Source organism: Schistocerca piceifrons, chromosome 5 (genome assembly GCF_021461385.2).
Source record: "Schistocerca piceifrons isolate TAMUIC-IGC-003096 chromosome 5, iqSchPice1.1, whole genome shotgun sequence".
NCBI classification, from domain to species: domain Eukaryota; kingdom Metazoa; phylum Arthropoda; class Insecta; order Orthoptera; family Acrididae; genus Schistocerca; species Schistocerca piceifrons.
This window is the reverse complement of record NC_060142.1, coordinates 106,109,435-106,127,129: the sequence shown is the minus strand read 5'-3', so window position 1 is coordinate 106,127,129 and position 17,695 is coordinate 106,109,435. Positions and strand designations below refer to the sequence as shown.

The window sequence follows — 17,695 nt, the reverse complement described above, 5'->3', positions numbered from 1 at the left end:
ACTGCTTCGATGTCTTCTTTCAGTCCGACTTGCTGCGGATCCCAAACACTCGAGTAGTACTCAAGAATAGGTCGTACTAGCGGTCGCACTAGCGGTCTCCTTTACGGGTTAAGCACACTTTCCTAAAATTTTCCCAATAAACCGAAGTCGACCATTCGCTTCTCTATCACAGTCCTCACATGCTGGTTCCGTTTCATATCGCTTTGCAACGTTAAGCCCAGATATTTAAACGAAGTGACTGTGTCAAGCAGGGCACTACTAATGCTGTATCAGAACATTACGGGTTTGTTTTTCCTATTCATCCGCATTAACTGACGTTTTTCTACGTTAAGAGCCAGCTCCCATTAATCACACTAACCAAACATTTTGACTAGACCGTCTTGGATCACTAAACAGTCGCTTATGCTGTACACCACATCATCATCATCGAACAACCGCAGGTTGCTGCTCACCCTGTCTGCCAGATCATTAATGTATATAGAGAATAGTAACGATCCTATTACACCACTGACGTTTCCCCTGTCTCAGATGAACACTCGCCGTCGAGAACAACATACTGAGTTCTATTACTCGGAACTAAAGAATCATGGACCGTGGGAAAAGGAGAAAAACAATTTGGAAATTAATAAGAGTGGTAAGTTAAGAAATGATGAGGTTGTCCACAGTATTGGTGAGGAGAAGAACACGTGGAGAACATTGACAAGAAGAAGCGACAGGATGACAGGAAGTGTGTTTAGATACCGGGAAATAACATCCATTATACTTGAGGGAGTTGTAGGGGAAGGAAAAATGTAAAAAAAGACAGTGATTCAATAAATCCAGGAAATAATGCAGAACATTGTGTGCAAATGTACTCTGAGATCAAGAGGTTGGCGCAGGAGACGAATTTGTGGCGGGTCGCTTCAACTCAAAAAAGTCAAGAAAACGAGGCATGTTTGTGTGCCTTATATTTCGTCTCGTTATGCTGGAGGCATCATTAGAGACTCCGACAACAGTTTTAAACTTAAAAGAAGCTCAACACGCTGAACTGTTAGTACGTATCAGCACAACCGTGACGTCTCCATAACGCCTGACATCGCATAGTCGCGTGTGCTACTGAGCTTATAGTGGGGAAGAGTTGGCGCTGTTCGCTATATTTACTACAAAAGCCAACATATTGTCGTATGTGCAAACAGAATAAAATTAGCCTCATACCGATATTTCAGATACTTGCGGAGTATAGTAAGGCGATGTGTGTCCCGTAGTGAGTTGCTGTGTGGGTGATTGGCCCACGGACTCTGTCTGGCCTTGAAGTGATGCGGCGCTTTTATCGCAGAGAGCGTCTGACACGTCACGACAAACGCCGCGTCCTCGCAGATTTAAATGCGGCTGCCGTGAGAAGGCAACACAGTCCCCTCTCGACAGCTGCGGCGCAGTTCATATCCCGGACCCTGCAGCCGTCATCGCCGGCCCTACAGCTGCCAGGCGCTGCTTGCTCGTTACAGGTCGGTGTGGGTCTGGCTACCAGCACCCTTTGTACGTCAACTGAAGAATGGCTTTGACCAATGACGTCATAATTTACTCGTAGATATTATACTCGCAAACTAAACCGACACTCGGCGCGCTGTCTGATGGGAGCAACTGTAAATGGGAACTGCCTTTACGCTCGCACCCACCAGCCATCACACCCACTGTCAACTTAGTTTGCGCGTATAGTATTAATGTCTTTATTTTCGAGCCGTAGGTAATAAATGGATTATCTTCTGTGGCAAGGCGTCATCATTGTAAACTGAGATAAATGAATGTGTTCTTAAAAAACAGGGCTAGACACTGTGTACGATTTTTGTCGCTTGCATTAATTTAAATCATTTGTTCGTTCCAATTTATTCGATACTTATTTTCGTTCTTAGTCAATTTGAGATATTTTGGAAGAATCTTTTTTCATTCTGAACAATTTTTACTTTTTGATATTCGTTTGTAGGTATGGATTTATCTGTTCCTATGGATATGAAAGACTTGAAGCAAAATCCATCAACTGCAGTACAGAATACAAATTTTACAGTTGTCGCTTTCTTCCGCCTTCGCTAGCACTAATATTACTACGATATTTTGCAATCGATACTCGTAGTACCGAAGGCTAAAAGACCGACGTACGAAAAATTAGTATCCCGTACTTCAGTTGACCTAGCAAAGACGCAAAGCGACGTACGTAACATTGGCACCCTTTACCTCAGCTGAACGATGGAGGTAGTATCCTATATAGGTCAACTGAAGAACCGAATACAAATCTTATTTATGTCGCTTTTTTTCGCCTGCGCTAGCGCTAGTACTAGTATCCTATTCTTCAGTTGACCTGTATAGTCCAACTGAGGTACGAGATACAAATTTTACGTATGTCGAGCTTTTCGCCTTCACGAACACTAGTATCCTATTCTTCAGTTGACCTGCTCAGGTCAACTTAAGTACGGCACCCAGAAGAAGGCCGCTGCAGTCGTGGCCGAAACGTTGGTTTTTCTCCAGCAGCAGTAGTTTTTACATTATGACGCGGTATCATACCCAGAAAACTTTTATGTCGACTGACTCTGGCCGCGGAAGCCTATGCAATTATACGGGATATAATTTTACTGTCGTAGGTTTTTTCGCTATCGTTAGTACTACAATGACGATTTTCAGTCGATACTATTAGCATAGAAAGCGAAAACAATTTGTATCCCATATTTCAGTTGGCCTACATTGGTCAACTGCAGACTAGGATACTAGTGCTAGCGAAGGCGAAAATGTCGACCTACGTTTGATTTATATCCCGCCGGCCGCTGGTGGCCGAGCGGTTCTGGCGCTACAGTCTGGAACCGCGCGATCGCTACGGTCGCAGGTTCGAATCCTGCCTCGGGCATGGATGTGTGTGTTGTCCTTAGGTTAGTTAGGTTTAAGTAGTTCTAAGTTCTAGGGGACTTATGACCTCAGCAGTTGAGTCCCATAGTGCTCAGAGCCATTTATATCCCTTGCTGCAGTTAACCTATACAGATTAGGTGACGTTCAGAATATAACTCAAATATGTCTACTGAGGTATTCCATGCTAACGTTACTTCTGTCCCTTTTTCCCCTTTCTTTTTTGCACTAGTATCCCATTCTTCAGCTGAGCTAAATAGGATAACTGAAGAATAGGATTCTAGGACTCAAAGAACCGATGCACTTAATATATGTTCAAAATATGAATGTACATTATATAAGCCCACCATCTGTATCTCTGTCCTGCATTTCTTTGTTTCTCAACATTCATCTGTTAAATCTGTGCAACACATCATCTCTGGTAACTTCTGACATCATTGGTCAAAGCCGACAGGTTGTATCCTATTCTTCAGTAATAACCCCTGTGCGGTACATCTAGCATGTCAGTATTTAACACCAGTGCTTCCACTTTCATTCTACATTCTCACTTCAATAAAAATCGTCAACGCCAAGGCGTAAGGCAGTTGTTTCTTATGGAACGTAATCAGTGAGAGAAACACGTGCTTGACCTGGTCTTCTCAGGTAATGAGACATCACTTCACCTGAAATATTAATTTCCAACAGTTGGTGCCTTGTCTGCAATAGAAAGTTTTCTGGTAGTAACAGCATTGCTCTATCGTGTGAATTCATGTGGGACTGATGCCTCTAGGCACTATGGGACTTAACTTCTGAGGCCATCAGTCTCCTAGACTTAGAAGTACATAAACCTAACTAACCTACGGACATCATCACACACGTCCATGCCCGAGGCAGGATTCGAACCTGCGACCGTAGAAGCAGCGCGGTTGCGGACTTAAGCTCCTAGATCCGCTCGGCCACAGCGGCCGGCTCATGTGGGACTCCCTGGGATAATCGTTATGAAGTAATGGTCTACAAATATAGCGAACTGGCATCTTAAATGTACGGTGTTATGCTTAGGTGCAGAACCACCTTTTTAGAAAACCTGTGAGGCGAGATTACCGTCATGGTGGTGGCTTTGTACGCCACCATCTTGAAGCTAAAGGTTAATTTTCAAACAGAAAGGGCGCCATGTGACATGTCAATTCAGATATAGAATTACACGAGAAAATAAAAGGTGTCTCTCACCAGGGCACAGTTTCATTCATCTTTGAGTTGTTATCCGCTTAACACATTCCTCGCCACTTTAGCCAAGTTTCCTGCAAGAGGGGGCCAGTACGGCGCTCTGGACTCTCGTTGAATTGTCCAAGACGACGGATGATGAGGCTTCATCCGTAGCCGCTTCCGATCGTCCCAGCTTTCCGCATGTCTCTGCCAGTTTCACGATGCGTCGCGTCAAGTTTTCACCATGGCAGTGTGAGTATGTGGTCGGCCTGTGAAGTTGGCACTGTTCGAAATCCTCTGAGACAACAAGGGCTCTCTTCTGTCCTGATACGTGTATAGTCTCAGTGAATAAGGCTTGTGTTAACGCCACTAACTTTCACGTCACCTCTAACGAAAGAAATATCAGTCACAATTCTAGAATGACTAAAGCTATGCTCAAATCGTGTTACTGGCCACATTTCCCATATGTCGCATGACCCCCTTTCCATGAAAAATTACGAGTTGCATCCAAGATGGCTGATTCCAAAACGAACGCCATGACTGAAACATATCCGTACAGATTTTCCCCCCCTCCCGTCTCATTCTCATTGACTTTAAATTTCTGTTCATCCACATATTTTTGTTCTAAAGGAGTAATTCCACAGCTGAGGGCCAGCCATTAATTCCGTGTCTACTCTGCATCCAGTCACGAATAACGTCGTCCACGATAAACATGACAGTCTTCGAGAAGGTTTTGTACGTTTCTCACAGACAGCTTCGTGCCATTGACAAGAGACCTATGTAGCACTGAATTCCTATATTTGCTGCGATCCACAAATTGTGCGATGGTAACACTGTGGGGATACACGTGGAATGCCATCGCATGCGTATTTCTGAATCGAGCCTTAAGCAACTGCAGTTATTTAGCGTAACATAACTAACCGAACACGTATATACAGTCTAAAGTTCCGGCTTATAAAAGCTGGTTCAAATGGCTCTGAGCACTATGGGACTTAACATCTGTGGTCATCAGTCCCCTAGAGCTTAGTACTACTTAAACCTAACTAACCTAAGGACATCACACACATCCATGCCCGAGGCAGGATTCGAACCTGTGACCGTAGCAGTCCCGCGGTTCCGGACTGAGCGCCTAGAACCGCTAGACCACCGCGGCCGGCTATAAAAGCTGGTAGGTGTACATCAGTATGTCTAAAACAGCGAACACTCTTACAATCATGTATACATATTTCGTGATACCTTTCAGATAACATCAGCTGGAAGAACATTTCATGCACTATCAGCAGTTTTCACCAGATAGGCCGTTGCGCCGTGGTTCTCTTTATCACGCTTATCATGTGCGGATTCCTCGCCCACTTCGATATCGCCTGCAGTGTAGATGTGCACGTGAGAGAGTCTGTAGTTTTCGACTTACTGATGATGGCTAATCATGCTTGGTATGTGAGGGAAAATGCGACACGGAACGACTACCAGTTCTATTCTAACTTTTATTCCGATGACGTTTAGCAGAATCACAAAAAAATGCTCAAATGTGTATGAAATCTTATGAGACTTAACTGCTGCGGTCATCAGTCCCTAAGCTTACACACTACTTAACCTAAATTATCCTGAGGACAAACACACACATCCATGCCCGAGGGAGGACTCGAACCTCCGCCGGGACCAGCAGCATAGTCCATGACTGCAGCGCCCAGACCGCTCGGCTAATCCCGCGCGGCTACAGAATGACATATTTCACTATTTTTAATTACCTTACTATGTTTCACTTTTGCAAATCACGCTTCTTCGGTCAGTTTTCACAGTGTGTTTTGAAATTATGAGTAAATACTTACACACACATGAGCAAAATTAAAAGTTCCCACCATATTATTTAAACGGAGGTGACATCAAAAGCAGATTTCTTTTATCTAGGTCAAGTAAAAATTGATCTACGGAATAACTTTATTTATGTGGTATTTTCAATTACTCATTTCGTGTGTGTTTCGGTAAACCGTAATTTAGTTGAGTAATACAAATCTTTGTTTGAACTGTTAATGGCCAATATTTTACCAACATTGACAAAGGTTTATAAGCAATCTGCTCCCCCGTTTTCGTAGCGAAGAAACAGGTGGCTGAATTTAAGTGAGACCCTTCATGGTTTGGAGATAGTCCAAATGCAGGACGTACAAATAATAGAAATTCAGGTGAAAACCGGAGAGGAAATGCGCAACATTTTAATGGCCAGTAGGCAGTCAAGGGTGTATTAAACACATGAAACTGAAGAAACAGAACAAATTTCGCGGTGCATTCTGCACCTAAATCTACCTGTGCAAAAGAATTGTGCCGAATGAGTGATGTTTCTGTTGAATGCTAACCACAAGTAAATGCGAGAAGGAATGTCTCAGCGTCGTGTGGACTGTTTTAAAAGGAATACCACAAATTTTGAGCAACTATACTTTTAGTTGAATGTGACCTGAGCTCCCAAAAAAAGCACTGCACACAAGGCGGTGGCCGGCCGTTAGAAAGCAGGAAAAACTCAATTTGGGCAACAGGAAGGTAATGACCGCTGTTTTGCTGAATTGGAAAGAAGATCTTATACAGTTCAAAGAGAAAACAGCAACTGTCGAATACTTTGAAACATAATAGACGAACGGAAAGACAGATGAGGTCTGGTTTAGAAAAGAACAAATGGTCGTTTTTAAAGGTGCTGCTCAGCTGGAAATACGATGCACTTGAATAACAAAGTCGTGTGATGTCCACACAGTTCCAGTAGGTATGGAACGTAGCGAGTTCTGTCTTATCCAGTGTAAAAGAAATTTGCGGATGGGAACGCTTTAAGTCCTAGTTGCAGTGTGTACAATCTGTTCGGTTTTACAAAATACACTAAGGCGAGGGCTGTCTTTCAATCATTTACAAAAACAATGAAACAACAAAACGTATTGTACATATCGTGTTATTGTTTCTCAAGATATTCTCCTTTAAAATATGTACATTTTTGCATGCGCTCAAACGAAATCTGTAAATTGCGTTCCCCACTAATGTTGGTACTTCACAGGATTGCAGGAACTGATATAATTAAGATTGTAAATTTTTGTAGACATGTTCGACACGTCTATCAGCATTTTGCTAAGACAACTGAAGTCCTTTTCGCAGAAATAAGCGCAGATTTATCTTCGTGAACATCGAACAAAGAGTGAGCGGTACTAATCATTGCTTCTTTAACTACTTCCCCGTCACTGAAAGGTTTATTCCCTTTTAGTTAAAGCTTGACAGACCTTTAAGAAGCCATTATCATGTTACTATTTTGCTTAGCTGCGTTAAAAACAATGTGTCACACACAAATCACGTGACTCGACCTACACTCACAAGCTCTCAAGTTATGCAGGACAGCGTCAAAAACATTGCTCAGGAATATGCTGTCGGTACAAACAACAATGTTCATAAAGAGCGAACTCACTGCTTGCGGCAAAGTTTTGATGTGAAAAAAGTGACTCTTCTCCAATACCCAGCAATAAAGGTCTAATATTTCTTCAGGGAAAAAATGAGTACAGCTCTGAGGGCACAAAAAATAGTTCTTTTGCTGAAATTTAATATCGGCTGGTACCGGCGGAGGTTCGAGTCCTCCCTCGGGCATGGGTGTGTGTGTTTGTCCTTAGAATAATTCAGGTTAAGTAGTGTGTAAGTTCAGGGACTGATGACCTCAGCAGTTAAGTCCCATAAGATTTCACACATATTCGAACATTCGAAATTTAATATCGGAAATTGTCGGAACAGAAATTTGCTTACGAAGGGCGCCAGGAGATCTAACAGAAGCGATTTGGGTGGCTTATATATATATATATATATATATATATATATATATATATATATATGTGTGTGTGTGTGTGTGTGTGTGTGTGTGTGTGTGTGTGTGTATTTTGTAATCAACAATGTAGTAGAGAATGACATACACTTTAAATGACACAAATGTCAGTGCTTACAAGTATATAGACAGAAAACACATTGCTGCCATAGGTCCGCACCTAGACACAATACCTAACGAATGATATACCACACCTCAAAATTAGTGCGAATTAGATAAGACATGTCATATTTGGATTCAGCAGCCACAAAATAACCTTAAAATGTCGAAATATGGCAGATAAGGTAAATAAAAGTCATTTGGTGACCAATGCAATCGACTGGCTTACAGGCAGAATTCTGTTCATGAAGGATAACGCCATTTTTCGTAGGAAAGTCCAGTGTAACCATTGGAATAAGTAGTCGTTTTCATGCGAGCCTCGAGAATGAAGCAGTTTCGCAGGAGGCGGTTCAGCTTGGAACACCCGGAGAGTTGATTTTTGTTTATTTTCCTGCTTGCGAGAGTATATCCGTAGATTCGGGTGATTCAGCTTTGTTGTGAGCATGTCATTAGGTGTGAAGCATAGTTAAGACAATCTATAGACGGGGTTGAAACTAAGATTAAATCTCTTTTACTGGTAACAGGTTTCCACGTCCATTCGAGCTTTTCCTGGCATTCCGCCGGATGCTGACGCCGTTTCCCGATTTCCTTTTTCCAGACTGCCGATGGCGCTGCTCCTGGACTCGTGGATCGCCGAGTTGGTCGTCGTCTTATCGGCGGCCGTGCTCGCCCTCTACTTGTGGTTCTCCAGTGCCTATAGTTACTGGAAGAGCAAGGGGGTGCCGTACGCCGAACCTACCGCCCCGTTTGGAAACTTCCGGAGAACCTTTCTAGGCCAGGAAACTGTCGGTGTGACACTGCTGAAGATACACAACCAACTGCCAAGTAAGAAATTTTAAACTGTCGTCAATGATTAGGAAATATACATTACTAATTAAGTGAATCTGTCCTGCAAGCTGTAATGATGTAAAAATGTTCAGTGCGTTTGTAACGCACCATTTTCTCGCCGCGCCTGTGACTTCGTCCAGTGGCTGCAGCAGCCAGCATTCTGGTGTCTAGGACAATGAGGTCCTCTGCAGCCTGAAAGCAATGGGCAAGTCTGTACCTGATACTCCTCAGTGGGTTGCGGGGAGGTCTCTGGATCAAGCTCAAGAGCGAGTGACTTTCCCAGGATGGGAGGTGTCCGTAGCACCTGACGGCAACTGCAGTTAGACCGGTATTACACTACCAGATTTCTTTATCCAATATCTTTGTCAAATATCTTTGTCAAAGAAATTTGATGGTGTAATAGGGAACTTTGTCAAATGTCGTCAAATATTTTATCAAATCTAGGGCATCGCTGTATATTTGATCAAAGAAGTCGCTTGTCTTCTGTTCACTGCAATGTGACATGTTACGACGTGGAGCACTAGCATCGCTGCAGCGTTCTCTCATCTGTGTGTTTTTATAAACATTGCCGGTAAATACAATTGGTTATACCGACAACTACAAAATTAATAGAGATGTATAAAGCTGATGAGGCGCTTTACAACGTGAGGCACCCTGAATACAAAAACAGATTAGGAAGATTGGAGACCTAACCTAACCTAACCCTCTCCTGTAGCAAGAAATCGGAGTGTTACAGTGGGCCTGTCTTCTGCAGATATAGCAGTTAAAAAATGGCTCTGAGCACTATGGGACTTAACTGCTGAGGTCATCAGTCCCCTAGAACTTAGAACTACTTAAACCTAACTAACCTAAGGACATCACACACATCCATGCCCAAGGCAGAATTCGAACCTGCGACCGTAGCATGTCGTCGTAAAACCCAGGGCTTCAGCCAAGTACGTTTCCTTTTTTTTCCCCGCTGCTCTTCCGCATGTGCACACAGTACAATTGTGGTACATGCAACTGCTGTTGACAACAAGTTGTTGTTGTCAGCCGTCTTGAACTTTGACGAAGAATATGATGACAGTGTAATACCCCTTTTTAGCGCCACGTCAAAGATCTTTGTCAAATAGATTTGACGAATATTTGATTACATCTTTGATCAAATGTTTGACAAAGAAATTTGGTAGTGTAGTACCGGCCTTAGCATCAGCAGGAAACATGCAATGATAAAGCCATAATTCTGTTTTGGCTGTAAGGACTAAATGTCAATACAATCTAACACAAAAAACAGCACATCAAGAAGGAATTACCTCAATGGGACTGAAATCTACGATAATAATGGAAGCTGAAGAAACCACGCTCGGGACGCAAACCCAGGTCTTCTTGCTTACTAGGCAGAAATGCTGAAAATTACACCACTGTAGCACTACAGTCAACATCGCTATACAAACTACCCAAGTCGTATGCCCTCCCCAACACAAACTTCAATTCATATCTCCAGCTTATTGTCCCTCTACACTGATATGAATTGAAGTTTGTGTTGGGAAGGGCACTGGAGTTGAGTAGTTCGTACAGCGGTGTTGACTGTAGTGCTGCAATGGTGTAATGGTCAGAGTTTCTGTTTCGTAAGACGGCAGCCTCATGTTCGAGTCCTGGTTGTAGCTTGAATTTTAATTCATTTCTTCGTCTTCCATCATTGTCGTAGATAAAGGTGATACTTAAATGTCTCTGGGAAAATATAATTATAAGGTCAATAAGGGATGTTATGTACATATACTAACAAATGATTACAATTTCAGAAAACTGGATTATTTATCCGAGAGAAAGAGCTTCAGAAAGTCAGCAACTGACTAATCCATTGGTCCACCTCTGGTTCTTATGCAAGTAGATATTCAGCTAGGCATTGATTGGTAAATTTCTTGGACGCCCTTCTGAGGGATATCGTACCAAATGCTGCCCAGCTGGCGCGTTAGGTCGTCAATGTCCCGAGGTGGTTGGATAGCCCTGCCCATAACCCTAAAAACGTTCTCAGCAGAGTATAGATCGGACGACCCTATTATTCAAGGTAGGGTTTGATAAGCACGAATACAAGCAGTAGAGACTCTCTCGGCGTGTCAGCGAGTATTATCTTGCTTAAACGTGTGCCCAGGATGGCTCGCCATTAGGGACAACCAGACGAGGCATGGAATATCGTCGACGTAACGCTGTGCTCTATGCTGGTTGCAGATGACAGCCAACACCTGCTATGAAATGAAATGGCGCCCCAGACCATCACTCCAGTTTGCTGAAGGAGGACGATTGGTACCCCACCGCTGTCTGGGGCGTCTCCAGACGTCTTTACTGGTGATTGGGCATCAGTTCGATGTGGGATTTATCAATGAAGACACTTGTACTGCCGTCAATGAGATTCCAGGCCAAAGACGTGTCTGGGGACGCCCCACGTAGTGATGGGATACCAACCTGACTGTCGCCTGCCATTCATCCTGACAGCCCGGAGTGATAGAATACCAACCTGATTGTCGCCCGCCATTCACCCCGACAGCTTGGAGTGATACAATACCAACCTGACTGTCGCCCGCCATTCATCCCGACAGCGCAGAGTGATAGAATACCAACCTGACTGTCGCCCGCCATTCATCCCGACAGCCCGGAGTGACAGAATACCAACCTGACTGTCACCTGCCATTCATCCCGACAGCCCGGAGTGATAGAATACCAACCTGGCTGTTGCTCGCCATTCATCCCGACAGCGCGGAGTGATAGAATACCAACCTGATTGTCGCCCGCCATTCATCCCGACAGCCCGGAGTGATACAATACCAACCTGACTGTCGCCCGCCATTCATCCCGACACCCCGGAGTGACAGAATACCTACCTGACTGTCGCCCGCCATTCATCCCGACAGCCTGGAGTGACAGAATACCAACCTGACTGTCGCCCGCCATTCATCCCGATAGCCCGGAGTGATAGAATACCAACCTTATTGTCGCCCACCATTCATCCCGACAGCCCGGAGTGATGGCCTGGGGTACCATTTCTATTCATAGCAGGACCCCTTTGGTTTTCATCCGCGGCCCGCTTAGAGCGCAGCGATATGTCGTCTATACTTGACGCCTCGTTTTGTTGCCCTTCATGGCAAGCCCTCCTGGACTTACATTTCCGCTAGATAATGCATGCCCACACGCGGCGAGAGTTTCTACTACATGTCTTTGTGGCTGCCAAACTCTACATTGGCCAGCAAAGTAGCTCGATCTGTCCCAAATTGAGAGCGTTTCGAGCATTATGTGCAGGACCTTCCAACGAGCTCGAGAGTTTGACGCTCTAACGCGCCAGTTGGATAGAATTTGGCATTATATATGTGATGAGGACATCCAACAACTCTGTCAACCAATGCCAAGCTGAATAACTGCTTTATTAGGGCCAGAAGTGGACCAACGCGTTATTATTGGATTGCTCAATTTGCGAAGCTCTTTCTCTTCAATAAATCATCCAGTATTTCCGAAATTCCAAACATTTGTTTGTCTGTACATGTACATTAAATCTACCGCTTTACGTGCCGTTGGGATAATTCCGTCGTCGTGTGACCTTTTTTTTTTTTTTTTTTTTTGCCTCACTGTGTAATTTTAGGGAGCTGTTTCGAACACTGTCTGTAGAAGGTGCTGTTTTGGTGTGTATTTCAGAAGTCGGCAGTTAGTGGCAAAGAAATGTTGGCAAGTCCCCATTGCGCGGGCCTGAGGACCGGAACAGTCGTTTGCACGTCTTATAGGCGAGAGCGGCAGTTTAGTGGCCACACTCATTATCGGTAAGAATCGGCTGGATAGCTGGCCGTGGGGCCACAAGCTAGCAGAAGTTATCGTTCACGAAGGAGACTGCACTTGGCGTAGTCTAATAGAACATAATAAATTCGTTTCTTCCCGGTGTAAACTTGTAGCGCTGTGTATCTGTATTTATCTTTTCTGGCTTTAGACCGTTGCCTGATACTGCTTGTGGAAGAGATACTCTGCATGATCAAAAGTATGAAAATGACTTACAAGTTCGTGGCGCCCTCAATCGGTAATGCTGGAAACAATATTGTGTTGATGACTGCTTCCACTCTCGCAGGCATACGTCCATCCAGGTGCTGGACGGTTTCTTGGGGAATGACAGCCCATTCTTCACGGAATGCTGCACTGAGGAGAGGTATAGATGTCGCTCGGTGAGGCCTGCCACGAAGTCGGCGTTCCAAAACAGCGCAAAGGTGTTCTATACGATTCAGGTCAGGACTCTGAGTAGGCCAGTCCATTACAGGGATGTTATTGTCGTGTAACCACTCCGCTACAGGCAGTGCATTATGAACAATTCCTCGAATGTGTTGAAAGATTCAATCGCCATTCCAAAATCGCTCTTGAACAGCTGAAAGCAAGAACGTGCTTAAAACATCAGTGTAGGCCTGTACTTTGATATTGCCAAGCAAAACAACAAGGGTGCAATCCCCCTCCATGAAAAACACGACCACCCAATAATACCACCGCCTCCGAATTTTACTTTTGGGACTACACACGTTGAGAGATGACGTTCACCGGACATTCGCTACAACCACACCGTGCCATCGGATCGCCACATTGTGTACCGTGATTCTTCAATCCACACAACGTTTTCCCACTATTCAATCGATCAATGTTTACGCTCCTTACACCAAGCGAGGCGTCGTTAGTCATTTACCGGCGTGATGTGTGGCTCATGAGCAGCCGCTCGACCGTGAAATCCAAGTTTTCTCACCGTCCGCCTACCTGTCGTAGTACTTACGGTGGATCCTGATGCAGTTTGGAACTCCTGTGTGATGGTCTGGATATATGTCTGCCTATTAGACATTACGACCCTCTTCAACTGTCGGCGGTCTCTGTCAGTCAACAGATGAGGTCGGCCTGCACGCTTTTCTGCTGTACGTGTCCCTTCACGTTTCCACTTCACTATCAAATCGGAAACAGTGGACCTGTGGATGTTCAGGAGTGTGGAAATCTCGCGTACAAACGTATGACACAAGTGACACCCAATCACCTGACCACTTTCGAAGTCCGTGAGTTCCGCGGAGCGTCCCATTCTGCTCTCTCACTATGTCTAATAACTATTAAAGTCGCTGATGTAGAGTACCTGGCAGTAGATGGCAGCACAATGCACCCAGATATGAAAAACGTATGTTTTTGGTGGTGTCCGGATACTTGTGATCGCATAGTGTATCACTAAGATGGGGCAGAAACCAGTTTGAAACGGGGTAGTGGCAGCGTTAGAAAATTGCAGCGAAATGCAGTAAGGTCTGCAGCAGATAGGCATTTGGTGCAGGGAGTGGCAACTGACCCTTAACATAGACAAATGTAATGTATTGCGAATACATAGAAGGAAAGATGCTTTATTGTATGATTATATGATAGCGGAACAAACACTGGTAGCAGTTACTTCTGTAAACTATCTGGGAGTATGCGTACGGAACGATTTGAAGTGGAATGAGCATATAAAATTAATTGTTGGTAAGGCGGGTGCCAGGTTGAGATTCATTGGGAGAGTCATAGAAAATGTAGTCCATCAACAAAGGAGGTCGCTTACAAAACACTCGTTCGACTTATACTTGAGTATTGTTCATTAGTGTGGGATCCGTACCAGGTCGGGTTGACAGAGGAGATAGAAAAGATCCAAAGAAGAGCAGCGCGTTTCCTCACAGGGTTATTTGGTAAGCGTGATAACGTTACAGAGATGTTTAGCAAACTCAAGTGGCGGACTCTGCAAGAGAGGCGCTCTGCATCGTGGTGTAGCTAGCTGTATAGGTTTCGAGAGGGTGTGTTTCTGGATGAGGCATCGAATATATTATTTCCCCCTACTTATACCTCCCGAGTAGATCACGAATGAAAAATTAGATTGATTCGAGAGCGCACGGAGGCTTTCCGGCAGTCGTTCTTCCCGTGAACCATACGCGACCGGAACAGGAAAGGGAGGTAATGACAGTGGCACTTAAAGTGCCCTCCGCCACACACCGTTGGGTGGCTTGCGAAGTATAAATGTAGATGTAGATGTAGATGTAGATGAAAGCCAAATTTTTACTGAAAATTAAGGTAAATGTATAGCAGTTTACAATTGTTTTAACAGCTTGTATGCATCCGTTTAGCTTTTATTAATATCCCTGCTCTTTTAGTCATACTTTCTAATAGATTTTACAGCTGTTTCGAATATGTAGCTCATGTAACTACGTTTTGTCTCGGGAATTCAATCAAACCGTCCTTTACTGTGACCTTCCGTATTCTTATTTTCTTCTCAACTACTGTCGACAGATTTTCGATTGGGTTTATGTCTGGGCTATTCTCAGGACACGGGAGGACAGTAACAACATTTCCATCCAAAAATCTTCCCACATACTTAGCCTAATGTATGGCGCACCATCATGCATAAAAACATAATCTTCACCATTAAACAATTCCTTATCAGGAGACAGACGTCTCTTTTTTAACACGTTGAGGTACTGTCCTTGATTCATAGAACCTTCAACAGTGTACAGGTTCCCTGTACCCTTCCATGAAAACTCTCCCCGACCGTAACTGAAGTAAGATGTTTCACAGTTTGGCGTGCATAGTCATAATAAAGGTACTTCGATTCCCTACTCCTCACATACTGGCTGTTCTTAGACAAGTTTTGATAGTCGTTTGGACCATATCCACAAAAGTTCGAGATCAACATTTGGAAATGAGTTTATTTAATGAAATGTGTACTAATGCATAAATTACACTCCTGAAAATTGAAATAAGAACACCGTGAATTCATTGTCCCAGGAAGGGGAAACTTTATTGACACATTCCTGGGGTCAGATACATCACATGATCACACTGACAGAACCACAGGCACATAGACACAGGCAACAGAGAATGCACAATGTCGGCACTAGTACAGTGTATATCCACCTTTCGCAGCAATGCAGGCTGCTATTCTCCCATGGAGACGATCGTAGCGATGCTGGATGTAGTCCTGTGGAACGGCTTGCCATGCCATTTCCACCTGGCGCCTCAGTTGCACCAGCGTTCGTGCTGGACATGCAGACCGCGTGAGACGACGCTTCATCCAGTCCCAAACATGCTCAGTGGGGGCAGATCCGGAGATCTTGCTGGCCAGGGTAGTTGACTTACACCTTCTAGAGCACGTTGGGTGGCACGGGATACATGCGGACGTGCATTGTCCTGTTGGAACAGCAAGTTCCCTTGCCGGTCTAGGAATGGTAGAACGATGGGTTCGATGACGGTTTGGATGTACAGTGCACTATTCAGTGTCCCCTCGACGATCACCAGTGGTGTACGGCCAGTGTAGGAGATCGCTCCCCACACCATGATGCCGGGTGTTGGCCCTGTGTGCCTCGGTCGTATGCAGTCGTGATTGTGGCGCTCACCTGCACGGCGCCAAACACGCATACGACCATCATTGGCACCAAGGCAGAAGCGACTCTCATCGCTGAAGACGACACGTCTCCATTCGTCCCTCCATTCATGCCTGTCGCGACACCACTGGAGGCGGGCTGCACGATGTTGGGGCGTGAGCGGAAGACGGCCTAACGGTGTGCGGGACCGTAGCCCAGCTTCATGGAGACGGTTGCGAATGGTCCTCGCCGATACCCCAGGAGCAACAGTGTCCCTAATTTGCTGGGAAGTGGCGGTGCGGTCCCCTACGGCACTGCGTAGGATCCTACGGTCTTGGCGTGCATCCGTGCGTCGCTGCGGTCCGGTCCCAGGTCGACGGGCACGTGCACCTTCCGCCGACCACTGGCGACAACATCGATGTACTGTGGAGACATCACGCCCCACGTGTTGAGCAATTCGGCGGTACGTCCACCCGGCCTCCCGCATGCCCACTATACGCCCTCGCTCAAAGTCCGTCAACTGCACATACGGTTCACGTCCACGCTGTCGCGGCATGCTACCAGTGTTAAAGACTGCGATGGAGCTCCGTATGCCACGGCAAACTGGCTGACACTGACGGCGGCGGTGCACAAATGCTGCGCAGCTAGCGCCATTCGACGGCCAACACCGCGGTTCCTGGTGTGTCCGCTGTGCCCTGCGTGTGATCGTTGCTTGTACAGCCCTCTCGCAGTGTCCGGAGCAAGTATGGTGGGTCTGACACACCGGTGTCAATGTGTTCTTTTTTCCATTTCCAGGAGTGTATTAGTAAATACCCGTTGTCAGTCATTGAAAATTCAAAAGTTCTGCAAGGATTTCCCCCAGTTTAACCACTTCAACTCCCTTCCTGGGGTGATCTGGGGCGTAGATCGGGATCGACGTTCTGGCAGGCCTACTTTGTACAAAACGCTCCTTGTAGTTCCAGCTTACACAATCGCACCATTATCCTTCAACAGACATTTTTCGAGAACAGCAAAGAGTCGGATCCAAAGTACATCCTTCACGGCAGCGGCTGTGACTTCAAGCCCGACTCCGTCGTTGTTGATATCACATAACAACAGAATCATTTCCTAATAGCAGATAAACAGAGACGAATTGCATAGACATTGATATTAATTATTTAAAAAAGTAAGTGAGTGTTAATCCGTAAGTCAGTTGTAACAGTAGCACTTAATTTTTCCTTCCAGTGAGAACTAGAAGTCAGATAATACAACCAGAGTGACTATATGTTGCCTCAGGGTTTGTATATGGAGTAACATCTTCTTCCTTTCTTTTGTCACATCTTGACGTTACGTGACTTACTTATTTAAATACGGTTTGTGAGAGCTGCAAATGAGAGTAAAGACTATAGTAATTTACTCAGGTAAACAAAATGGAAACTAGATCTGCTGAAGCGTAACAGACGATTTTCGTGTGGTTGAAAGTCACTTTAAGTTGAGGGCAGCTCGTTTCGTGTTATCGCGCAATAGGGGTGAGAGTGTCACTGATATG

General features: G+C 45.0%; 1 protein-coding gene across 1 annotated transcript in view; it reads left to right on the top strand.

The window, feature by feature from the left end:
• The first annotated feature begins 1,367 nt into the window (after positions 1–1,367).
• LOC124798199 (cytochrome P450 6k1-like) overlaps positions 1,368–17,695 on the top strand; it is a 67,497-nt gene continuing 51,169 nt past the window's right edge. Inside the window, exons 1-2 of the mRNA XM_047261500.1 lie at positions 1,368–1,484; positions 8,586–8,812. Of these exons, the coding sequence (XP_047117456.1) occupies positions 8,593–8,812 (220 nt within the window). The 5' untranslated portion in view covers positions 1,368–1,484; positions 8,586–8,592. The remainder of the gene's footprint in view (positions 1,485–8,585; positions 8,813–17,695) is intronic.